The following is a 26466-nucleotide window of genomic DNA, read 5'->3' on the forward strand; positions in this document are numbered from 1 at the left end:
TATATATATATATATATATATATATATATATATATATATATATATATATATATTTATATAATTATATTAAAAATTTTAAGATAAAAAAAATAAATGGGGTATTATATAAAATATTTTATTATTTTATATGTATTATATATATGTGCATTTTTGTTAATAATCTAAAATATTTTTCAAGATATGCTTTAATTTTTTAGTTTAATAATTTTAAATATTTTCATATTTTTTCAGTTGATCATATAATATATTATTTTTTTCTATTGAATTTTTTTTTTTTTTAATATGTTCAAAAAGAATTTTAGTATTTTCTTTTACTTGACAGTTTTTATGAGAAAAGAAAAATAAATTAATATAAATAAAGGACAACTTTAAAACTGAAGATATTTCTAAATTATGAATAAAGGTTATTAAAATATTTAATACATTATAAATAGGATCATTATTAAAATTCTTCATCTTAACTTCTTTACATTCGTATGACAATTCATTATTAATTTGTGAAAAAAAATAAATATATAAACATTCAATTATTACTTCTTTATTTAAGAAATATATATAATCTTTAAATACTGTAAAAATAAAACTATAAAATTTTACACTTTCAATTTTTTTTTCATTTTTAATTAAGTCTAACAGTAAAAATAAAATAATAAAAGTGTAATCATTAATATAAAGTACATTTTTTGTATCCTTTATTTCATATATTTCGTTGATATTATAATGCATATGTTTATTTTCATCACAATTTATTGGTGGTTCTATTATCTTATTGCAATTTATGTTATTTAGTTTACTTGTAGAATCTGATAATAATGCATTTTTTTTCATTATATTGTTTTCTTCATTTATATTTGTTTCTATATTATTTTTATGTGGTTCATCATCTATATATATTATATATTCATCATTTAAATTACTGTCTTCTAAAAATTTATATGAAACATTGTATAAATTTAGATTTGCATTTTCATTTAGAGAATAAATTTTTTTAGCGATGAAAAATGTATTTGTTAAACTATTTACAAAATTATATTTTTTCTTCTGATGAACAATAATTTTTTTTAATTTAAAAAATTTTTCTCCAAATAATTGAAACATATTATAAAAAATTTCAGAATTATTAAAACTATATGATAAATATAACAAATACACAACTTCATTTAAATTGATTGTTTCATTATTTACAAAATAGTTCATGTATATTTTCTTAACATAAAAAAATAATTCTTTTATTAAATTATTATAATCATTTACAGTTTTAATTAAATATATGTTTTGTAAAAGTGTATTTATTTGATGTAGTGTTTTAAAATTTTCAACATTTTTTAATATAGTATTAATTATAATTTGATCATTTACTGAAAAATTATATTTTTTTAAATTTATAGAAATATTTAATAAATTAATAATATAATCATAATTTAATACTTCATTTTTTGAATTCAGATATTCATAATTCTTTTTTAAAACATATTTAAATAAAAATGTATTTGGTTCTTTTTTTTTTACAAGTAACAAGCAAAAATTATTTAATTCATTTAATGAAAGATTATTCAGTAAAATAGAATTAATTTCAAACGAGAATAAATATAGATCTTTAATTTTTTTAAAAAAAGAATTATTTAAAATGTCGTTATTAATTAACATTAATTTATATATATTCACTATATTATTGATTTTAAAGGAACTTAAGCTATTATCATTACTGTTTTTGATATTATTTATAATTTGAGATATATGAAAAGAATAAAAATCTTCTATATCTTGTTTTTTATTATATTTTTTACATTTGGAATAATTAATCATGGAAAATATACAATTGGAGATATATTTAATTTCTTCATCATTACTTAATAATATTAAATATGATATGAAATTTTTAAAGGCATAAAAATTAAAATACTCAAAAAAAAATGAAAAAGGGATATAAAAATAATTATTATTGTATATAGATATAGCTGATAATAGTATAATATATTCATTATTATATAAACTATAATTTTCTATAAAATTTTTTTCTATTTTTTTTAATATAGAGTGTATATATTTTTCTCCTTGTAAAATATCATAATCTAATTTATTTTCATTTTTACATTTTTCTATATAGTTTAAAAATATGAACGAAGAATTAAAAATTCGTGTTATATCATAAATGTTTTGGCATTTCAAAATAAGTTTATTAATTTGTAATAAAATTTGATTATATAGTTTCATATCATAAAAAATATCGACATTTTTAATTAATATAAGAGTGTTATTCTTTAAATCATTACAAAAATCCATATTATATATTTTTGACATTTCTTCTCTTTGATTATCTTTAGGAAAATTAATTAAAATATTTAAATCTTTGCAAATCAGACTATTAAGTAATATTGATAATAAATGTATATTTAAAAAAAAAGAGTTAAGTAATACATTTATAAAGTCTACATTAATATAACTGTAATCATTCAATTTACATTGTATAAAAATAAAATATATCATATTTTTTAGTTCATTATTATAACCTCTTTTATTTATTAGATAATTATAATTTTTTAACACATGATCACATTTTTTTGAAAAATTTTTATTTTCTTTTAGAAGACGTATTTCATTTAAATTAATGTACAAATTTTTTTTAACATAACAATAGGAATATAAAATATTTAAAATATTTTTAAATCCATTTATATCTTCTTTATTTATGAATATATTAATTACATTATTAAGAAATGTTAATTTTCTTAAAAAAACCGAGTAATATAATATCTTACATAGTTGGCTTATATTAGATTCATTTAATTCTATTTTTTTTTCTAATAATTCTTTTTCTAATTTAGAATAAACGTTATCAGATAACATATGAATTTTATAAAATATATCATCTAAATTTTTAGAAGTTTTAGTAAAATAATATTCATTAGAACAAACTATTTCCTTATCATCTAGTGTATTTTTTTCATGAAGATTTTCACATATTACATTTTTATTATCGTAATTATTTGAGCTATTTAAGCTAGATACTTTATAAAAATTATCTACATTTGGATTACTGATATCGTTGGCTAATGTATTTTCATTTTGATTTCGGATATTTTTTTCTTTAATTTGGTTGTATTTGAAATAATGTTGATTGTTTAGACTTAATTTATAAAAAGATCTAATTAAGAGACATATGTTTTCTACTTGGAAATTTTTCAAATAATTTTTATTTAAAACATGAATTAATAAATTAAACATTTGACAATCAATATGATTTATTTCTGAATATATATATAATAATAATAAAGATGAATTAAAATCAACTTTTTTCTTTCTTTGAAGAAAATATTGTACACTTTCATAATATATATTTATATCGTTGTAAAACGTGCAAAGATCAAATAAAACTTTTATAACTGCATCATCATTAAATAGAATAATATCATTTATATTTTTTAATTTTTGAATTTTATTGAAGTGTTTTTTTTCTTCTTTTATATAATTAAAATAATTTATTAATTCCTTTTCTATGTGATTAGTTAAAATATTGTTTTTTATCTTAAAAGATTTTAAAACTTGACATAAAATTAAAATTTCTTCACACTTTAATAAATTTTTTTTTTCAATTAGTAACTCAAATAAAAAGTTTATATAAATGTTATTATTGAAATTTATTTCATTTTCATCTTCTTTTGAATAATTAAAGTTAGCAATTTTATTAATGTTATAAATGGTAAAAAACAACAGAATATTACAAATATGATGAGGGTAATAATTAATGAATTTATTTATTATTAATTTTTCCTTATTAGAACAATTATCATCTTTTAAATTTGCCTGTTGTCGATTTTTAATCCAAATATCTATCTCATTTAAAAATTGCATAACTAATTTATTTATGAAATCGTTATCAATTATCCTTAGCTTATAAAAAGAATTGAACAAAATTGAATAATTTATAATATCAAAAGATAAGTTATTTTGAAATATGATATTTAAGAATTTGTTTATTAATTTAATATCTCTAATTTTTAATTTTGCATGAGAATTTAAAATTATTGTAAAAGACTTCACATCAATATATGTATAATTATTAATTAAATGATTATTAAAATATTTAAAAAGATAAACAATGGTTTGATTATTCTCTATCTTACTAATTACACTATACAATTTAACTATTTCATCCAGATTAAATTCATTTAACTTTGTTAGCGTTCCTTCTATAAGACAGTTAAAAGTATTACGATATATATTTAAATTTGAATTTTCTAAATATAATCTAATTAACAATATAATTTTTGACGGAGTTAAAAATTTATATATCATTTCTACTCTTTTGTTAATCTTTTTATAAATATTTGCATTATTAATATTCCCTTTTTGTAAAAAACAACTATATTTATATATTTCTACACAATTCATATTATATATATTTGAATTAATTTTCTTATTTTTATTTATAAAAGAGTAATAAATATTTGCTAAATGTAAATATCTTTTGAATTCAATTAATGGCCACTTTCTTAAATATTTGTCATTTTTGATTATATAATAATCAAAGCATAAAATATTTGTAGCTTTTTTTATCATTTTTAAATAAATAATACAATATATAATATCTTCTGATACTTTTTAAACATTTAATTAACCAAAAAAAAAGGATAAAAAGAAAAAAAAAAAAAAATTCAAGTCATTTTCTCTTTCAATTTATAAAGAAACAGAACATTTATCTATTAAGGAAAAAAAAAAAAAAAAAAGTACTTAATAATATGAATATTTCATTTTCTTATTTTTACTTTATCAAAAATTTTTTCTACATTAAAGTTTTTCTTTTATATTTGCTTAAATAATATATAAGGACTGTTATATTTTCATTTTATCTTGTAAAAATTACTTTTTAAAATTGTTAAGAATAAAAGAATAATATGTTTTAGAAAATTCTAATTTTTATAATTTTATAAAATTAAATAAATAAAAAATGAAAATATAAATTTAAATTTATATCATAAAAAAATATAATAAAATTTATTTTATTTTATTATGTACTTAATACTTTTAAATATATATGTCCCTATCATATAAAAAAAAAAAATAAAAAATAAAAAATATAAAAATAATAAATAAAATAATAAAGATTTACTTAATTTTGAATCTTTATAAAAAAGCAATAGAAATAAAGGAATGAATAATATATATAAAATTAAAAATATTTTGAAAAATTTTGTCAAAAAATTGTCTTAAATATATTTAAGAACATTTTTTTATATGTATATAAATTTATCCCATACAACATTTACACAATACTCTTAATAAAAAAAAAAAAAAATCTCGAAACTAATTTTTTTATGATAAAAAATAATTATATTAATATACTAGTTTTATATATATATATATATATTTTTTGTAACAAATCTTAAGAAAAATTCTAAATACGTTACAATGAAAATTTTGTATACATTTTATATTTATACTATCTTCTTCTTACATAATTTTATTTTAAGTTCTTCAAATTTTTGTAATTATGGAGAATATTTTAAAAATAATAGTTGTTTTCCATGTGAAAAAAACACTTATTCAAATTATAAAAATTCTGAAATATGTTTTAATTGTCCTCCTTCTAGTATAAATAACAGAACTTCTTCAAAATATATTTATGACTGCTCATGTGAAAGTAATTATTATTTAAATCACATGGATAATAGTTGTGATAGCTGTTTTGATTTAAATAATAATTTCTATTGTGAAAATAATTTAAATGAATTATACATAGATGATATAGAAGCATTTTTTTTTAAAAAAAAAGAAGAATTTCCTTTTAAAAATTTCGATAGATGCTTAATAAAACAAGATAAAAAAAATATCTATCCATTTATGAATAATGTTTATATTTATTGTAAAAGAGCAGATATCTGTTTAGACATTTGTGGGAAATGTTCAGAATATAATGAGGGATTTATATGTAATAATTGCATAAAAAAATATTTTAAAAATATATATTTAAAATATTCTAAATGTAAGAGGTGTTATAAAATTATAGTTATTTTATTAATTATTATAATATATTGTTTTATATTATTTATATTTTTTTTCATATTATTAAAATACATAAATATTAGCCTTTATTTTCATCATTTTAATATTTATGAAAAGGGAACAATATATTTTTTGCATTATTTTCGTGAGTTCACTTTTTATTTATCTCTTATTTTTATCTTAAGTATATTAAATGATATAACAGAAAATGAAAAAGAGCATTACAACTCTTATGAAAAAAAAAATTATAAAGGACTATATTTATACAATGGCAATATAAAAATTCATTATCTTCTTAATATTTATATGCATAACTTTTTTTTTGATTTAATTAAAATTATTCATTTAAACTTCATAAACTTTTTCAAAATAGACTGTTTTTATTCTAATAACAGAAATTCTAAAATACATACATTACAAGTATTTATTTTTGTATTCATTTTGTTAATCTTTATTAGCATCACCTTAATATGCAACTTCATTTTTTTATACTTAAGAAAAAAGGGAATTAACTTACTAAAAGATTATGGAAAGATTGGAGACAATTTACTAAATGAAGATAATTTATTAAATAGCAATAATGAAATAGAAAAAAAAAAAAAAAAAATACAAAAATTTAAATATTTCTTTTTATATCCATTATTTCTACCTAATTATGTTTTTTGCAATTATGTAAACGTAAAATTTTTTTATTATAATGATACCATTGATTTTTTAAAAACGTCTTTTCAAATAGTTTATTATCAATTTATATTTATAACTTTATACGTATGTAATTCAATTATTATTTTTATCTTTATTTCATCTCATATATGTATTGGTTTATTTAGTTATTATATATCTTATTATGATACTATTACAATGTGTTATAACAATTTTCATTTTAAAATGACTAAATTTATGACTATACCTATCATTTTGTGTTTTTGCTTTTTATTTTACCTAGTCCTATTTATTTATATTTTTATAATAACATATAATTTTCAAGATTATTATAAATATAAGTATATATATGGATTTTACACTTTTTTATATAATAAAAATAAATGCTATTACTTTATTCTAAAAATATTGTTTATAAATATTTTATTTATATCTACAATTCAATTACCTGATTTCTTAAGTTGTCTAGTTTACGTATCTTTTTTATTTCTTTTTTTGATTTGCTTATCTTTATTCATTAACCCTTTTATTAAAATAAAAAATTATAATTTGAAATTAGAAAGCTTTTTTATTATGTTTTTATTTTTTTTTAATTTACAACTAGAGCAAATAAGAATAATAACGTATAATATAACCTTAAGAATACTTCTTTCTTTTATTACTCTATTTATATATTCGTTCATTTTATTTTATTACTTATATTATATGTTAAAAGATATATATTTATATTTTAGTCTTTATGTAAAATATATAAAAATGAAAAGTGGTTCCAATATAAAGATTAGAAAAAATATATATGATTCATCCACTAATGATTTTTTCTTTCATTATTATTTAAAAAATAAAATGAATATAGATTTATATTACAATGAAGATAATAAAAAAAAACTATCTCAAAAAAATAATGATGAAGTTTTTTTAGAAAGTTGTGATGTTTCTAATATACTTTACAAGAAAGAAAATTCTGATGAAATAAAAGTATAGAGAAAAAGAAAAAGAAGAAAAAAAAAAAAAAAAAAAAAAATTAATTAACTATATATAGAAATACTTTTAAAAATAATACTAGTTATTATTAATGTATTTCTCTTCTACATTTATTATTTTTTTTTTTTTTTATATAGAATCCTTATAAAATATCAAAAAAAGATACAGACTATATTTATAATCAGTGTGTACTAATATCTCCATTTATACCAGAAACGATAACTCAACTATTATTTATAACAAAAAATATAAATTATATAATTCGTTTAAAAACAAAAGAACAATATATGAAAATATATAACTTTTTATTTGAAAATGGTTAACTTCTAACAAAAAATTGTAAAGAAAGACATGTATCATTTTTTAAAAAAAAATATTCTTATCATATATTTTTTTTTTTTTTTTTAGGTTACATAGAAATTCAGAAAACATCTATTGATAGATTTATATCAAAGTCACAATATATTTACAAAAAAGTTTTTAATGGGAACTATCAAAAGTTTAGACAAGAAATGATAAATATATTTGCAAATATAGTTAAGAATCTTAAATGTTTTAGAGATGTAAAAAAAAAAGAAAGAAAAAAAAAAAAAAAAAAAAAAAAAAAAAATAATAAAAATAATTTTAATTACAACAAAATCAAAAAAAAAAAAAAAATAATATGAGTTTTTCATTAATACTATTATATTATTTGTCTTTATATATATATTAACATATTGCTATTTTTAATAGTTAATATTATAACTGACATAAAATTATAGTTATTATATAACTAAATGTTTTATCACAATTATTTTATAATGTATTTTAAATTATAGTACCTTTTTGTGATAGTTTTTCTGAAAATATTTTTTAAAATTTTTTAATAAATAATGTTATTTACAAAAACACCTTATACATTATTTTTAAATACTAAAAGTTGTTATATTTTAAAATATCTTTTGATTTTTTATAGATATATGTAAGAGAATGTATTGCTAAAAAAATTAAAGATAAATATAAAATAAATGAAATTGATAAAAACAAAATAAAATATGATGAAAATTATGAACAAAAAAATATTAACACATTCTTGTATAAGTTAAGAGATTTAAATAAAAATTCAAATGACAAGAATCATATATTTTTTCAGTTATTCCCAAGTATATATATATATATATATATATATATATATATATATATATATATATATATATTAATTACATCGTTTCATTAAATATACATAAATATATTTTTTATTTATTGCACTAATAAAAATAAGAATTTTTGAATAAATAAATCCAAATGATAACTTAAAACACAAATATTACTTAATGTTGTAAATTTATATTTTTGTAGATATAGGCACAGTTGTTCTTAAAAGAGTACAAAAAAAAAAAAAGAAAAAAAAAAATGAAATACAGAATTTAAATAATTTAAATAATTTATAATATTTAAAAAAAAAAAAATAAATAAAGAAGATTCATTTATATAAAACTATTAAATAAATCATTATAACTAGTTGTATATGTTTTTAATGGCTTATAAAGTTCCCATTTAGATGCAGGAAAAATATGTTTATTTTTTTCATACCATTTTTTTTCTACCAATTTGCCTGCGTGTGTCTGAAAAAAAAAAAAAAAAAAAAAAAAGAAAATTACAATGATTTACTTTTTTTTTCATTTATATTTAAATAATTTTTTCTTGTATTTTTTTTTTGTTTTTTTTTATATAATTAAAATAAATAATCTTTTTATGTAGACAATATTAATTGTATTTTTTAATTTATGTTAATTATTTTTTCTTTTTTCTTACGTCTGTTTTTTCTCTTCTTATATCTGTAATTCCTGATAAATTTTCTACTGCATCAAAAACAAATAATGGTCCTGTTTTTCCTTGAGCTTTATTTTTAATTAATTCATAAAATGTTAAATAATTTGGTAAAATAATATCTTCTTTTACAAAAATTAAGGTTTCACAAGAAGCTGATCTCAATTGAATAAATTCATTCTTTAAATTTTCAACACATTTATTAATAAATTGACCTATTGTTGTTTTTTGTTTTACTGATATCTTTCTTCTATGACCACAACCATCATAATAAGAATAGGTTATTTCTATAATTTTTTCTTTTTCTTCATTTTCTAATTTAAAATATAATTCTCTTAACTCTTTCTTTTTTAATTCTATTTTTTCATCTCTTTCCTTATCTTTTAAAAAAGATGTATTCACCGTAGGATCTTTAATAATTTTTTTTTTGAAATTATTTTCTTTTTTATATGTTATATCATTATTATTATTTATATCACTTAAATCTTCTTTTACATTTTTTTCTGAATTATTTCCACTATTTTCTATTTTTTTTTCTAAGCTAGATTCATTGGATACATTATCCTTGCTATATGAATTTTGAATTTTTCTCTTTTGATCTTTTTCTTCTTTTTCTTCTTTTTCTTCTTCATCATCTTCATCATTCTCCTCATCAGTACAAAAGGACAAATTGAAATTTCTATTTTTGTTATGTTTATTTTCTTCAATATTTTCATTTAAATCTTTATTTCTTTTTTTACTATAAATTTCATCCTTTATTTTTTTATATTCATGAACTGTTCTAAGACCAATTGTTTCGCTAATTAATTTATCATCATCATTTTTATTAATAACAAACATTTGATTTAGTTTTGGTGCCATTAAGGCTTTTTTTTTTATATTTTCTTTTTTTTCTATAAATTCTTTCTCTTTTCTTTTTCTTTCTAAAACGTATTTTTGAACTTTCCCATTTTCACTATTTATTATACTATCTATTAAATCAGCCGTACTTTCATGCTTTCTAAAATTCATTTTTATTATTTTTTATTTATTTTCTATTTGAAAATATTTAAGATTCTATTATTATTTTAAAATATATTTTATTCAGTTATATAAATTCATATTAATATTTATACTTTTTTTTTTTTTTTTTTTTTTTTTTTTCTTTTTATTATACTTTTTAATTTTATTTTATTTCGTATTTTGTTTAATTTTATTTTGTTTAATTTTATTTTGTTTAATTTTATTTTGTTTAATTTTATTTATTTATTTTTTTTTTTCTTTTTCCCTTATTTGAAAACATATAAACTTTTTTATTTGTAACTTCTCATTTTATATATTTTTTAATTTTTTTTTTTTATTTTTTTGTGTTATTCTTATGATTATTTTTTTTAATATAAAAAAGGCTTTTTATTTTTACGTCATTTATGTAGAAATATACATTATATAATTTTAAATTAAGGCTTTTAATCTTTTTAAAATTTTTAAATATTAATTTTAAATTATTTTTTATAATATATATTAAAATACTGACATTTTGCTAACTTTTTTAATTACATATTGTTATATATAAAAATTAAAGAAAACATCCTTTAATAGTCTTAATGTTTAAAATTAGATATATGAATTCATAACAAATAAAAGATGAATGAAAATGAGAAAAAAACAGGTTATTTTGTGAATGATATAAGTATTTATAAAGAAAAAGAGGTAGAATTTCAAAACTTAACTAACGCAGACGACTTTAATTATAATTTTAATAATTTTGTTCATTTAATTTGTAAAATAAAAAATGTGAGAAAACATGGAAAATACTTATATTTTTATGACACTATAACAAAAGATAATGAAAACGAAAAAAAAAATTTATTTTTTTATAAATATCATTTTTTAAATTATAATGATAGTTTTTATTTTATTAAAAATATGTTTAGTGAAGAAGTTATTAAAACAGAAGATAATGTACAGATAATAATTAATAAAAAATTTTACATCGATGAGGAAAAATTAGTTTTATATCAAAAATATTTAATGAACAAATTTTACAAAAAAAATAAACAAAATGATGAAATTAATATAAATGAGGAGAATTTTTATAATTCTATTAATTTAAGTAAATATTTTTATAGTAATTTGCAGAAAAATAGATATGCAGAATCATCAAGTGATGATCAATTAAACAATCTTCCATTATTGTTAATTAATGAATACATAAAACATGAAAATATTAATAAAATTATTAAAACAGATTCGTTAATATATATTATAGGATTACCAGCGTTAACAAATACCAATGAAAAATCTATAATTGTATTTTCTTCTTATCTACTTGAAGTACAAGAAAAATAAGATAAATAAAAATGAATATAGAAAAATAAAATAATATTTATAGATTGTATAATATTTTTTTTATTTTTAATAAAATTATAGATTTCATATATATTATATATTTATGAAAAAAGAAAAGAAAATTGTTTTTTTATATTCTTTTTAAAAAAATGTAAATATATATACATATATATTTATATATATTTTTTCATTAATAAATTATGTAATTTAAATATTATTTTATAGGTAAATTATGAATATTTCAATATTAGTGAACTTTTCAAATTATTTGAAAAAAACTCTATATCTATGTTAACATTATGTAGAAGTTTGAGGATGACGGAGAATTACATTCTTAATATTTATAATAAAAGTGATAAAGAAAAAAATAAATATATATTTAATATTGTATACAAAAATAAGAATTACAAAAGTATATCAAATCAAAAAATGAATAATTTTGAAATTTTTATAATAAAAGTTATTGATGTTTTACCTAAATTATTTAAAATACATAAAAGTAAATTTACTTTTAATACTATTTGTTCAAAAGATGATGATGAAGTATTTAATTATTTGGATGAAAATACATTTAATAATATTTTAATTAATGATTGTATTTTTAGTCCAGATATTAAAGATAAAAAAAAAAAAAAAAAAAAAAAAAAAAAATAAAGATATGACATTTTACATGAGCAAAAAAAAAATTCCACAAATATACTGGATGTTTAATCATATAAAAAAATTACTAAGTGAAATAAAGAAAGAAAATNATAAAAAAAAAAAAAAAAAAAAAAAAAAAAAATAAAGATATGACATTTTACATGAGCAAAAAAAAAATTCCACAAATATACTGGATGTTTAATCATATAAAAAAATTACTAAGTGAAATAAAGAAAGAAAATACAAATGACACACTTTTTTTTTGTAGAAATACTATTTTGTCTATAGGTATGTTAGTTAACAAGTATATTGAAGATAATAATACTTTTTATGATAATTATTTACAATTTTTAAATTTATTTATTCAAAAAAATGATAAATTAGTTAATGAAGAAAATGTAAAAAAGATTAAAAATTATATTCAGCAAAGCACTAAGAAGAATGGAAATATTTTTGAAAATTCAAAATGGAAAAATGCAGAATTTTACAATATTACAGAATTTTATTTAGACAATATTGTTGACTCAAACGAAAAAATAAAAATCAATAGAAAAAAAAATGATTTTGAAAAAAATAATAATTATTATCATTTAAATGAGATATATTCTGACGATTATAACGATAAAAAAAATGATAACAATTGTGATATAAATGGAATGAATAAAGAAAATTATGACAGTGATAAAAGTTTTAATAACTATGAATTAAGTGAAATAAGTAATAATTTTCAAACTAATAACCAAACATATGAGTTTTGCATTTTAGATGTAGGAGGAGGAAAAGGGGATTTAGGTATTTACATTTCATTAGCATTTAAAAATGTTTTAGTCATCATATTAGATATTAATGTTAATTCTCTTTTTACTTGTTTTTTAAAAATATATTCTAATAGAATTAGGAATATTCTAATAATTAATGAATCAATATTGAACTTTGATTTTAAAAAATACAAAGTTAATTTAATAGTTGGTTTGCATTGTTGTGGGGGGTTAACTGATTACACGTTAAAAAAATGTATTGATGAAAAAATTCCCTTTTTAATATGTTCTTGTTGTTATACGAAATATAGAGATTTAAGAAAATATATATTTGATTTTAAAAATGAAATGATAATAAATGATATTGAAAATTATATTTACAATGAGAATTATAATATTTATATGAACAATATTACATGTGAATATATAAAGGGAAACCATGGAATAAATCGTAAAAATGATGATACTACTAATATTACTAATGATACTAATGACAAAAATAATAATATAGGTAATAATTATAACTCTAATGTAATTAATAAAAATACGGATATCCTAGATAATGTAAATAAAAAAAAAGACATTATTTTAAACGAAAATTCTTTGAAAGAAAGCAATCACACTATTTCTTATCAAGATAAATTAGAATTAGAAAAAGATAGTAATGAAAAAAATATAAAAAAGTATGATAAATATGAAAAAAAGTTGATCAGAAGAATTATACCCGATATATATTCGTTTATAAATTTATTATCTAAATTATGTGAAAGTGAAAATAAAGAAATATCTTTTAAATGTATGTACTTTTATAATACACTAAGACTTTATATCTTACAAAAAATGTTTCAAAAAACAAGTAATATAAAAGAAAAAAAAAAAATTAATTTGTCTTTACATTCTTTTCCAGTTTCTTTTTCACCAAAAAATATTGTCTTAAAAGGTTTTTTTTTATAATATACAATAAAATATAGTAAAATAAAAAAAACAAAAAAACAATATTAATAATTTTTTAATAAAAAAAAAAAAATAAATAAAAATAAAAAATAATGAATTAAAACATTCCTTATGTTTTATATTATTTCTTTTATATCGTATACAAAAAGGGAGGGAGGGGAATAGCTATTTGATAAAAAGAAAATAAATTAATCTTCGAAAGTTTTGTTTTTTAATCAAAAGTAAAATTTTTTTTTTCCAATTCATTTTTAATATGACTTAATTCCTTGAAAAATGATAATTAAAAAACATAAAAATTATAAAGGATATAAATGAAATAATAAAATTAGAGCATTTTAATATTCAAATTGTAAAAATGAAATAATCAAAATTAAAAATATTATGTATATTATGAAAATTTTTATAAATATTTGTTGTTTTTTACTTTTAATAATTCCTCATGTCCATTAGGAATGTTATTAAAATTATAAAGATTTATAGATATACATATAATGGCATAAATTGCTAATATAGTAATTAAATACAACGGAATCTATAAATTAAAAAAAAAAAAATAAAATTAAACTTTTATTGAAGTTATGAATTTATATTAAAAAATTATAATTTATTTATATTTATTTTATTATTTTATTTTTTTTTCTCATTTTATATAATCATTTTACATAAATCCATTTAATTAAGGAATTTGAGTTTTTATATTTGTCATACACATTTATCCAGATAATTGTTGAAAATAAAAAAATTAATACAATAACTTTTCCTCTTGTTAGCATATTGTTTCAATTATTTTTTATTTTTTAATTATTTGTAACAATTTTTATCAACTAAATTAATTTTTTGTTGATTTTTAATTTTTTTTTTTTTTTCTTTTATTTTGCTTTTTTATAAATATAAATATGTTAATATAAGAATATCACATATATATATATAAAAATTGTTAAGTGTAAATACACACTTACCTAATCATAAATTTGATTGTATATAAAAATGTTACAATTATAAAAAAAGGAAAATAGCATAATATAAAATATATTTTTTATTATCTTTTTTTTTTTTTTTTTTTTTTTTTTTTAATTGAGAATATTATATCTATATAATAAATATTAAAAAATAAATTAAAATATAACATAAAAATTTTTCAATATATACAGAATTATAATATTCTAAAAAAAAAAAAAAAAAAAATGACTAAATTATTTTTATACCTATTTTTTCTTATTTTTTATTTTAAAATAAATATGTGTGTAAGAGAAAAAGTAAGTTCTTAAAAAAAATAAAAAATATATATATATATTATGTATATTAGTAATAACATATGTTACTGATATTACAAAATTAAATAAATATCATCAAAAAAATATATATATTATTAGTGAAATAAAACAATAATAAAAATATTATTAATCTTAAAAAAAAATAAAATACATTACCATAATTAAAAAAAAGAAAATTATGTGAAAATTTTAGATGTTAACCTAAAATTTTTTTTTTTTTATCCTAAAATAAAATATGTAAATAAACATAAAAGAAAGACGAAATATTTTCAAATAGAGAGTTAGAAAATATAGGTGGAAGTGCAGGTATATAAAAAAAAAGAGAAAATCTAAATATTTTTAATAGGAATATTAGAAAAAAATAAAAAATAATATTTTTATAAATTCTTATAAAAATTTTTGAAATTCATTATCTTTAAAAAGATCATAATAAAAAAAATAATGAACATATATGCTCATAGAAATATTATTCTTACATTAAAAAAAAAAAAAAAATAAGTATAAAAAATTTTTAGGTGATATTATTACAAGTTCTTCAAATGCGCCATCAAAAGAACAGAATGAAACTCCTGATTCTAATATAGCTGCAAATGTAATTATAACAATTTATATATATGTGATACCAAATATATATTATGATTAATATATTAAGATATGTTAATAAAAACTTAATTATATGAAAAAAAATAAAATTATTATATTTGCAAAATGTATTTATATTAATAATAAATTTTTTGATTTTTTTTTTTTTTTAAATATTATAGTTAATAAAAGGGTTAAAAAATATTCCTCCACCAATTATTCAATGTACTAAAGAAATTATATTTTTTTTTTTTTTTTTTTTATTAATTTTAGAGAATATTCTCATTAATTTTTAAAGATATATTATAAATATATATTTTCTTTTATTATAAACATTTTTTCATTTTATAAAATTTTTATTCCAATATTTAATAGTAAATCAAGATAATTTAATAGACCCTGTGATTATTTGTGAGAAAGATTACAATTTACCTTGTCCAAATGTTAAAAAGAAGTTTACATATTTTTTTTTTTATTACTTTTTATTTAAGTATTTTAATATTTTTAGGATTATAATTATATTGGTTCTGTTCATGAAACTGAAGATGAAATATGCGCCCCTTCATCATTATACAATGGTTAGAAAAAAAAAAAAAAAATACGTAAATAAAATATTTATTTTGTAAATTATTTACAGTTGTGTGTATAATTTTTTTTTTTTTTTTTTTTTTTAACTTGTTCATTAGGTCCATGCAAGGGTGAAGAATTAAATATAAAAAATATGTCTGAAAAAATAAAAGAAACTTGGTCTAATAAATGTCAAGCATTTTGGCCATGTAAAAAGTGTGTAAGAAATTTTACTTACTTTTGTCCAGGTTATATATGCACATATTTATTGAATGATTATGTTTTTATTTTTATTTTTTTTTTTTTTTTAAATAATTTATATATATAAATATATGTGTAAAAAATTTAATATTTGATTTTTCTAATAGAAAAATGGAACAAAGTTAAAGATACCATAAGATCTTGTAAGCCTTCAGAATTATATAATGGTCCTTGTAATTTTCAAATGAATTTTTCTGGTTATAATATTCGAATGTTAGAAGAATGGAGTTTAAAATGTAAGGCTTGGTGGTAAGAAAATTAAAAGATAAGAAATTCACAAAATATTGTTATGATTTTTTTAATGTAGAACACTAAACTTTTATATGAAATTTATAAATATAACTTTCGAATATGAATTTCATAATTGAAATTTTGTTTTTTTTTATATTAAAGGAAATGTGATCATTTAAATTTATTTGATGAATGTCCTGATGGAGATTTCCCAATTACACCAGCAGCTACAAAGTTAATATAAAAGAAAATTTAACATAAATTTATAAATATATATTTACACATTCATATTTTTTTGAAAATTATACAAAAATTTAGATGGAGAATAAAGAAAAATTATCAATAAAGAAAAAGAATTATTATTCTTTGTTTTCTGTAAAAATTAGAAAATGGATATTTAACTTTATTTTTTTTTTTTTTTTTTTTTTTTTTTTTTTTTTTTAAATTTTCTAATACATAATTTGCTGAAGTATACTCTAACTGCTTATTTATATTTTATTCTTTATTTAAATATATTTGAATAAAAATAAAAATTTAAAAAAGTAATATGTTAGAAAAAAAAATTCTTAAATTTATTTTAAAATCATGTGTTTTACAGCGGATAGTACTACGGATAAATGAAAATATTTTATGAAAAAAATCTGCAACAGTTAAAAGAATACAAAAAAAAAAAAAGATATTTTAAATGTAAACAAAAAAATACCAAAAAATGTTTCATGAAAAAAGGAAAAATTTAACAAAAATTTCATTGAAATAATTTAATATTTACTAAAAGTATAACAAATAAAAAAAAAAGTGTTCAAATTTTCACAAAAAAAAAAAAAAAAAAAAAAATAAAAATTCTTTTTAAGTTAAAAAATTTTAAATGTTTTCTTTGTTGGTTTTGCAGTTGGTTCTTTAGTCTGTTTCTTAATAATAGTAAAATTTTGTTTTTTACTTGGAGAAACTCCTTGCTTTTCTACTGCTAATGCTTGTTCTTGTTTTTTTAATTTTTTTATAACAGCCTCATTTAAAGTTTTTCTGTTGAATTCAACAGATTGGATAAAATTCCATAATTGTTTAAAAAAATCATGAACTTGAATATTACTAACTTCTTTTTCTTTATAACCGAGATAAAGAGCTACTTCTTTGAATACATCAAAAGTTTGATTGTAAAAATTTTCCAATTCTACAATTTTTGGTTCAACACTGGAATAGAATTCTGTAAGAGCTTCATATAAAGGATCAGATGGATTTTTTTTAGCTAGTTCTAAAACATTCTTAATTTTATTAGAGCCTAGTTTTAATTTCTGCAGAAGAGCATCAATTGTTTGCTTTTCCGTTTTAACAACCTTTTCAATACATCTTAATTCATCAATTATGTTTAAGATTTCCGCATCTTTTTCAAAAATTATTTCACAAATGTATTGCAATAATGTTCTAATAGGTTTGGTACTCGATCTTATATCATTTAATTTAGCTAAAGTCGTTAACTTAAAACCAAAAGCATTACCTCTTTGAGAATCTCCAAAATTTAATGTATTACCTACATTTAAAATTGTGAATAAAATAGTAAACAGTTTTACCGAATTTTTAACAGCTTCACATGATTCTAATATACATTCTAATGGATTTAAAGTATTTTCATAATTTTCTTTAAATGAAAGAGCATAATAATGAGATTCTAATCGTTGTTTTAGTAATGGAACCCCAATCAAAGCAGAAACATATTGTTCTGGTTTGTCTACTAAATTTAAATCACCATTAGAATTAATATATTCCTTCACAATTTCAATTTCTTCTGCGGTAGGAACATACTGCATTAAAACTTCTGTATTATCTAAATTAAGTATTGTAGGATTTAACTCCATAATTGCATCTCTAATTTCTTTAAATGTATAATTGTTGAATTTTGATAAAGCGATAGACATATTATATTCTCTTTTAGAATCTGGTAATAATTGTATAACTTTTGGTTTTTTAATTTTCGCTTCTTTACTTTCTTCTTTTTTACTAACAGCTTTAGCAAAGCACTTTTCTACATTTTCTTTTTCTATTGCAATTTTTTTTATTAAATCTTTTTTTTCTTCAAATAAAGTTCCTTTTATATCATCTTCAAATAAAGCCTCCCAGAAAAATCTTTTTGTTTTTCCTTCATCTTTTACATTTTTCATTTTAGCAACTTTACTTTTTCCTAATATAGGCCCACCTTTTATATTTTTTGGAGGTCCTTTCATAAATTTCGGTGGTTCTTTTTTTCCCCCTTTTGCTTTTTGTGTACTTTTAGGGGGTTCTTTTGGTGCTTTCATTACCTTTTCTTTAGGTTCACTTTTCTTTACTATTTTATATGAAGTTTTTATTGCATTCAAATCAATTCCTGATATTAAATTTTCACCGCGTATAGGACCTTTAGAAATTCCTGAAGTCTCTAATAGACCTAATTCTTTTAACCCTTCTCCACTTAGTAGTTTTGTTTCTTTTTCTATATCTTTTTTTCTTTCATCTATTGTTAGTTCTAATTTTCTAGACAACAGACCTAATTTTCTTACTGTTTCTTCTTCTATTGATGATTTTGCTAAAGTGAAAGAAGTTAGATCAATTTGCCATGGGACAATTGCAATAACTTCTTTATTTTCATTCAATAAATGAACAACTGGTAAAGTTCCTAATGAATCATCATCTTCATATCCAATTTTACAAAATTTTATTCTTTTTAATAAATCATATGATAACTTATCATTTATATTTTTTGCAATTTTAACTTCATTATTATTATTACTATCAATATTTTTTTTAATATCATTTACAACATTTGTTTTATTTAATATATTTTCATTATTTTCCTTTTTATTTATTATACTTTTTGGAATATTTTTTTGCTCCATATTTTTTAATATTCCTTTTGTTTTATTATTTTCAGAATTTTGTACTGTAGAATTATTTTCTATATTATTTATTAAAACTTTTTTTTCTTCATTTATTTCTTCTTTATATATAATGTTTTCTTTTGATAATTGTTTCAAGATGGTGTCACTGTTATTTTTTTCATTTATTTCTCCTTTATATATAATGTTTTCTTTTGATAACTGCTTCTTCATAACATTGTTATTTTCTTTCCCTTCTAATTTTATAACACTGGAACTTCTAGACAAAGGTTCACTTTTTTCATTAACATTTTTTTTAGTAAAAGAAACTTTTTTCATCATTGTCAGTTTTTTTAATGTCAAATTTTTTCCTTTTAAGCTTAACTTTGGTTTTTCCATTCCATGTAAGGATTCTGATAAAAAAAAATATTTTTTCTCTTTCAATGGTATATTATCTAGTTCATTTAATGTTTTTGTATTATTGTTTTCTAGTGATATATTAATTACAGAATTATTATTTAAATTTATACTATCTTTATTAAATGGTATATCATTAATATATTCATTGTCTGTTTTTAAATTTTCTTTTTTTTTATATTTCTTTTTTGTAAAAAAGGAAAATAATTTTAAAATTCGTATTTTTTTATTTAAAGGCAAAAAATATGATGATTTTTTTTTTTTTTTTTTTTTGTCGTTCAAATGATTAATTTTATCAAAATCATTTATATTATATATATCATTATCAACAAGATTTATATTTCCTAGTTCAGTTATATTATTTATATCATTCATGATATTAGTATTGTTAATATTATCACTACTATTAATTAAATTATTACATGTATATTTATCTAAAGAGAATTTGGTTTTATTTTCTTCCATATTTGATACTCTTTCATTGTTAATATAATCTTCATTTACATGAATTTGATCATCATAATGATCTAAATGATCGTAGCTATTCATTTTTATTTTATCTTTTTTATTTGATTTGAACTTGCCTTCTCTCTTCATTTTATTTTTTTCACCTTTCTTAGTATTTAAACTATAAGTATTACTTAATTTTACATTATCTTCCTTTTCTAAAGAATTATTATCATTTAATTTAATATGTTTTTTCTTATTATATATATCTGAATCAGTACTTTTATCGACTTCATCTTGATAATTTTCCAAAATATTGTTTATGTTATTATTTTTAATTTCACTTCTTATAATATTCAAATCGTTACTTTTATATTTATTGGTGACTAAATTGGAGTCTAGTTCTTCTATTGAGTTACTTCTTAAAAATAAATTATCAGCAAAAATGCTCTTTTGTACATCATCTATTTTTTCACATTCTAATCTATCTGAAAGGGTTACTTCTCCATTTTCTAAATCATTAGTATCATTTTCATGAAGTTTATCATAATTACTATTTTGATCATCGATTTCATCAAGGGTTTCATCTTTATGAATAATTCTATTATTTTTATCACTATTACTTGCATTTATATATTCATTTTTGTAGAGAATGTTGTTATCATTATTTTGTGAAAACTCACTATTACTTGGAGTGTCAAAATTATTTTTTTCCTCATAAATTCGGGTTTGTTTAGTGATTTCATCATAAAATTCTTCATTTTCACTTAAGATTTCTTCTACAATTTTATCCATTTCTCTTAAATTATTATTTTTAAATATAGATTTGTTATTATTTTTCAAAAAAAAATCTTTTTCTTTTAAATGTATACTTAATTTATTTTCTTTCTTATTTTCTATATTTATTATTCTTTTTTCACTTTTATTCTGTAAAACTGAAGATGTGGATAATTCACTATCTTCCAATATTTCTTTAACTCCTTTATCACTTAATTTTAAATTATTTAAAAATATATCATTTTCTAATTCTTCTTTACTTATATCATTACTTTTGAGATTGTTCAAAGAAAAATTTTTGTTATCAAATGGTTCTTCTTTGTTAAAACTAAATTTAAACAAAATATCATAATTTTTTACATTTTTAATATTTTTTATTTTATTCTTTAAATTAATTTCAGGAAGATTAGCATTATTATTGATTGTTTCATTTTGAATAGCATTAAGATTAATATTCTTCATATTAAAATTTTCTACATTTTTAGAATTTTCTTTAAATGTGCTGTTAGAAAACATATAATTTCTAATTTCTTTCATTTTTTCATTTTTTTTACTATTAGTTGATTTAAATGTAGAATATAAGTTATTTTTTTGATTATCTTTTTTTTCTTTTGAATAATTAAAATAAGATTCATCACTAGAATTATCAGATGACATATTAACGTCAAAGACTTTATATATATCAACAACATCTTCATCATTATATTCACTATTATAATCGTTATAAATTGTTTTAACATCTTTGGAATTCTTCTCATTAACAAGTTCATTAGAACTGTTCTTGTTACACTCACTGAAATTTTCTATATCCTCATCATTTTCATCATTAAAAAGAATTAATCTATTTTTGTTTTTCAATTTATTTTTATTAATGGGATATCTTTTAAAACAAAAATCTTGATTATTTCTAGTATTATTATTTGAAGAATATATTTTTTTACTTTTTTCATATTCTGCATAACTTGCAACTGTCTCCTTATCATCATCAAAAGATAAATTAGTAGAATTTGTATAGTTGTTAGATGGAAAATCATCATAATATATTTCTCTTTTCAAGTTATTCATATCATATTGAGTAATTTTTTTCATATTATTTTGTAAATCCAATTTAATATTTTGATCAATAGATGATTTTACAATTGGCTCTTTTTTAAATTTAACATTTCTATTAGTTTTTTCTAATATATCCAATATTTTTGAGCTTTTCTGACTAATTAATTTGCTTTTTTCGTTCATATTTTTAAAAGAATTGGTTAACTTACTAAATTTTTTTACTACATATTTTTCTTTTGAAAATAATCTTGTGGAATTATTATTCTTCATTTTTAAAATATGTTTTTTTTCTTTAAAACTATTTTTTTTTGTATTTAAATGTGTAGAATATTTTGAGTTCTTTTTAAAAATTGATTTAACATCACTTGTTTTTGATTCTTTTATATTATCAGGTTTCACTTCAGAAAAAGACTTACTTTTTGTATCATTTTTAGAAGAATTATTAAATTCATTCTCATTAATATTTTCTTTATAATTATCTGTAACTACTTTATTAGATAAAGAACTGCTACTTTTAAGACTGGGCTTTTTCATTAATTCATTAAATGATTTCTTTTTATTTAAATTGTTTAATGAATTATTACTTAACGTATTTTCTAACACTTTTTCTTTAGATGACATTATATTTGATTTATTTTTTTTCATTTCCATTATATGTTTTTCTTTTGGTACAAATTCCTTCATATTATCGATAGATTTTTTCTTTTTAAGAAGTTCAGTTTCTGTAAGAGAATATTTTTTATCTATTACATCTATTGTTTTAATATTTTCAATATTTTTTTCAACAGATTTTAAAGAATTAAATATATTAGTATCGTGTTTATCTTTATTTTTTATAGCTTCGATATTATTCTTAGAATCAGACGAATCACTATCACTATATAAATTTAAATTATTGGAATTTACATCTTTAAAATCAACATATTTCGAATTTTTTTTTTTATCATTTTCTTGTAAAGAATTATAAGAGTATATATTATGACTATGGTTATATTTATCGAAATAAGATGGATCATTTAAAATAATACAGTGATAAATAGCAGGATTTGGTACATATAAAGGATTATTATAAAATCCTAACATAATATCATTATTTTCATCTAATATAGATAAAAACATATGAAATTCTTCATCTAAACTTTCATATTTACTAATTACATTACCTTGAGAATCTACAAAAGGCTCTTTAATATTCCATTCGTTTAATAAAACTTTGGCGTCTTCATTGCAAATCATAATAGGTTCATCATTTTCTAATTTTACATATCCTCTTTCAATTAATGGTATATTAACAATAGGTAATATTTTCCTTTTGAAAATAATAGCATTTTGAAAATCTTTGCATTCTGATAATTGAATTAATTTATCATCTACTAATTTTGTTTCAACAAAAGGTAATATATATGTGGAAGGAATTAAAGTATTTTTCCAAGAATCTGCATATAGTGATTTGACTCTATTAATCGAGGAAGATGTAAAAAAAGAACTTTTTATAACTTCAAATTCTTTATTTGATTGCATATGTTTATATGCATCAATACTACAATAACTTAAATCATTATATCTAAAATTCCCTTCTAATGTTAACAAGGTTTTTTTATCTCCCAAATTTTTATGAGGATTTTTTGTGTTAATTAAAATTTTTTCATTCATAAGATTTTCAATTAGATTTGGATCAACATCTCCATTTTTTGGAATATTTTTTAATTTATCACTAAAAGAGTTCCAATTTTTATCTATTTTATTATCTCTTAATGATTTTTCATTTATTTTCCCCATATAATCTTCTAAATTAGCATTTATTTCATTTGTATCCGATTTTTTCATAACATCTTTTTCTAGTTCTTCAACTAACTTATAAGCAATTATAGTATTAATATCATCTGGACCATAATAATTTTTATAAAAAGAATATACTTCTTTATATAATTGTAAGGATATTTTGAAATTATTAAGTTGATGCATAATAATAGCAAAAGAAAATAAAATGTCTTGAACTTCTATAGTGTATCTAGTTTTATGAATTCGCATTCTCACGTCTACTGCAATCAAATATTTATGTAAAGATTCTACAGAATTACCCAATAATCTTAATAATAATCCCAAATTACAATAGCAGTCAGCAATTACTTCGCTTGGATTTTCAGAATTATAATCACCAAAATATTTTTTTCTTATCTCCAATATTTCTTCACAAATAGCTAATGCTTTTGTGTATTCTCTATTTTTTATATAATAAGAACACACATCATTTAATGCATCACTATAATTTAAACTATCTTTATTAAAACACATTTCAATAATATAAAGATATTTTAAAAAATATTTTTCCGCTTCATCATTTTCTTTATATAAACTTAATAAATCTGCAAAAATATAAAGTATATTTGACAATACTTCTACTCCACACAATATAATTGGTTCTTCATAATTATTATCTAAATTTTTATTATTATATATTCCATTTTTTGCATTAACAGGTTCTTCTTTTTCTTTTTTTTGTTTCTGATCATTAATTATACCCTTTTTGTGAGTATATATTAAAGTATTATCAATTAAAAATTTTAACTCTTGTAAATATTTTTTTCCTTCTTTATATTTTTCAATTAAAACATAACATTTACAAATTAAAATTAATTCTGTACTCATATCTCCTGTTAAAAAAAATCCATAAAATTTAGAATAATATTTCTTTGCTATCATGTATGAATGAATAGCTTGAATTAAGCAATCTGAATATTTTTTATCATGATAACTGTTAACGGCAAATAATCGTAAATCATTTCTTATATTTTGAATTTCAGAATAACTAATAGAATAATTAAAATTTTCCAAATTTTGTAATATAAAAACTGCCTCTTTTACTTTTATTTGTTCTTCATTCATTTTTAATGAATCTTCAAACTTTATATTTCTTATTTTTGTATTATTCCCATTTTTGCTATTATTTAACTTCATATCCATTTTTGTTATCATACTCAGTGTGTCAACATTTTTGTCATTTTCAATGTCATTAACGGTAGCTAACGTAATTGTCCTATTTTCCATTTTTTTTTTTTTTTTCTTTAATTAAAATGTAAGTATTAATAAGAAATATATAAAAAAAAAAAAAAAAAGAAATTCAAACGAAAGAAAAATGTTAAATTTCATATTGTGTTTAATAAATATACATTATGAAATCATAAAAATTTATTTGATATCATCATAACAAAGAAGAAAACATACAAATAAAAAAAAAACAAAAAAGACCTCATTATTCTTACAAAAAAAAAAAAAAAAAAAAAAAAAAAAAAAAAACATAAAAATAAAATATTTTATTATAATTTACTAAAAAATATAACATATAAAAATAAAATATTTTATTATAATTTACTAAAAAATACAACATATAAAAATAAAATATTTTATTATAATTTACTAAAAAATACAACATATAAAAATAAAATATTTTATTATAATTTACGAAAATATACACCAAATATATGAAAATAAAAAATAAAACACAAATATTTATTTTAGATTTAAAAAAAACATAAACAATTTAGTATATGAATACACTAGAAATTACGTAAGATTATTAAAAATAAAATTGTCTAAAAAGTAAGAAAATTTATAGTTAAATAAAGTTTAAAATTTAAAAATGCAAAAAAAAAAAAAAAAAAAAAACAAATGAATATTTTTAATTATGTATATTTTCATGAAATCGTGTATAATTTATTTTATTTTATTTTTTTTTTTAAAATAAATTATTTTTCATTCTCAAAAAAAAAAAAAAAAAATTTATATTTTATTCAATAATGTAAATATCAATATATTTTGTTTTAAAAATTTTTTTTTTTTTTATTATAAATAATAATAAAAAAATACAAGAAT

General features: G+C 17.5%; 7 protein-coding genes across 7 annotated transcripts; 3 read left to right on the forward strand and 4 right to left on the reverse strand.

Moving 5' to 3' along the window:
• Positions 1–207: 207 nt before the first annotated feature.
• Positions 208–4560, reverse strand: PGAL8A_00414500 (conserved Plasmodium protein, unknown function; the record flags this gene model as incomplete). The annotated part of the gene is made up of 1 exon (XM_028672858.1): positions 208–4560. The coding sequence occupies one exon, from the start codon at positions 4558–4560 to the stop codon at positions 208–210; it is 4353 nt and encodes a 1450-aa protein (XP_028529369.1).
• Positions 4561–5409: 849 nt separating this feature from the next.
• On the forward strand, positions 5410–9080 carry PGAL8A_00414600 (conserved Plasmodium membrane protein, unknown function; the record flags this gene model as incomplete). Its single annotated transcript, XM_028672859.1, has 5 exons — positions 5410–7644; positions 7788–7968; positions 8059–8213; positions 8606–8792; positions 8995–9080. 5 exons carry the CDS (start codon positions 5410–5412, stop codon positions 9078–9080), a joined length of 2844 nt encoding a protein of 947 aa, XP_028529370.1.
• A 36-nt stretch (positions 9081–9116) lies between these two features.
• On the reverse strand, positions 9117–10470 carry PGAL8A_00414700 (XAP-5 DNA binding protein, putative; the record flags this gene model as incomplete). The annotated part of the gene is made up of 2 exons (XM_028672860.1): positions 9117–9254; positions 9445–10470. The coding sequence occupies 2 exons, from the start codon at positions 10468–10470 to the stop codon at positions 9117–9119; spliced, it is 1164 nt and encodes a 387-aa protein (XP_028529371.1).
• Positions 10471–11082: 612 nt separating this feature from the next.
• On the forward strand, positions 11083–14141 carry PGAL8A_00414800 (conserved Plasmodium protein, unknown function; the record flags this gene model as incomplete). The annotated part of the gene is given in 4 exon segments (XM_028672861.1): positions 11083–11772; positions 12013–12434; positions 12436–12565; positions 12567–14141. Coding segments are annotated over 4 exon segments (2817 nt in total).
• Positions 14142–14352: 211 nt separating this feature from the next.
• Positions 14353–14914, reverse strand: DPM3 (dolichol-phosphate mannosyltransferase subunit 3, putative; the record flags this gene model as incomplete). Its single annotated transcript, XM_028672862.1, has 3 exons — positions 14353–14406; positions 14566–14673; positions 14804–14914. 3 exons carry the CDS (start codon positions 14912–14914, stop codon positions 14353–14355), a joined length of 273 nt encoding a protein of 90 aa, XP_028529373.1.
• Positions 14915–15325: 411 nt separating this feature from the next.
• Positions 15326–17402, forward strand: PGAL8A_00414900 (CPW-WPC family protein, putative; the record flags this gene model as incomplete). Its single annotated transcript, XM_028672863.1, has 10 exons — positions 15326–15397; positions 15670–15721; positions 15931–16007; positions 16180–16222; positions 16373–16440; positions 16506–16575; positions 16684–16812; positions 16933–17074; positions 17219–17290; positions 17375–17402. The coding sequence occupies 10 exons, from the start codon at positions 15326–15328 to the stop codon at positions 17400–17402; spliced, it is 753 nt and encodes a 250-aa protein (XP_028529374.1).
• A 505-nt stretch (positions 17403–17907) lies between these two features.
• On the reverse strand, positions 17908–25641 carry PGAL8A_00415000 (formin 1, putative; the record flags this gene model as incomplete). The annotated part of the gene is made up of 1 exon (XM_028672864.1): positions 17908–25641. The coding sequence occupies one exon, from the start codon at positions 25639–25641 to the stop codon at positions 17908–17910; it is 7734 nt and encodes a 2577-aa protein (XP_028529375.1).
• Between the last annotated feature and the right edge of the window lie 825 nt (positions 25642–26466).

This window comes from Plasmodium gallinaceum (assembly GCF_900005855.1).
Source record: "Plasmodium gallinaceum strain 8A genome assembly, contig: PGAL8A_v1_119, whole genome shotgun sequence".
Lineage (NCBI taxonomy): Eukaryota > Apicomplexa > Aconoidasida > Haemosporida > Plasmodiidae > Plasmodium > Plasmodium gallinaceum.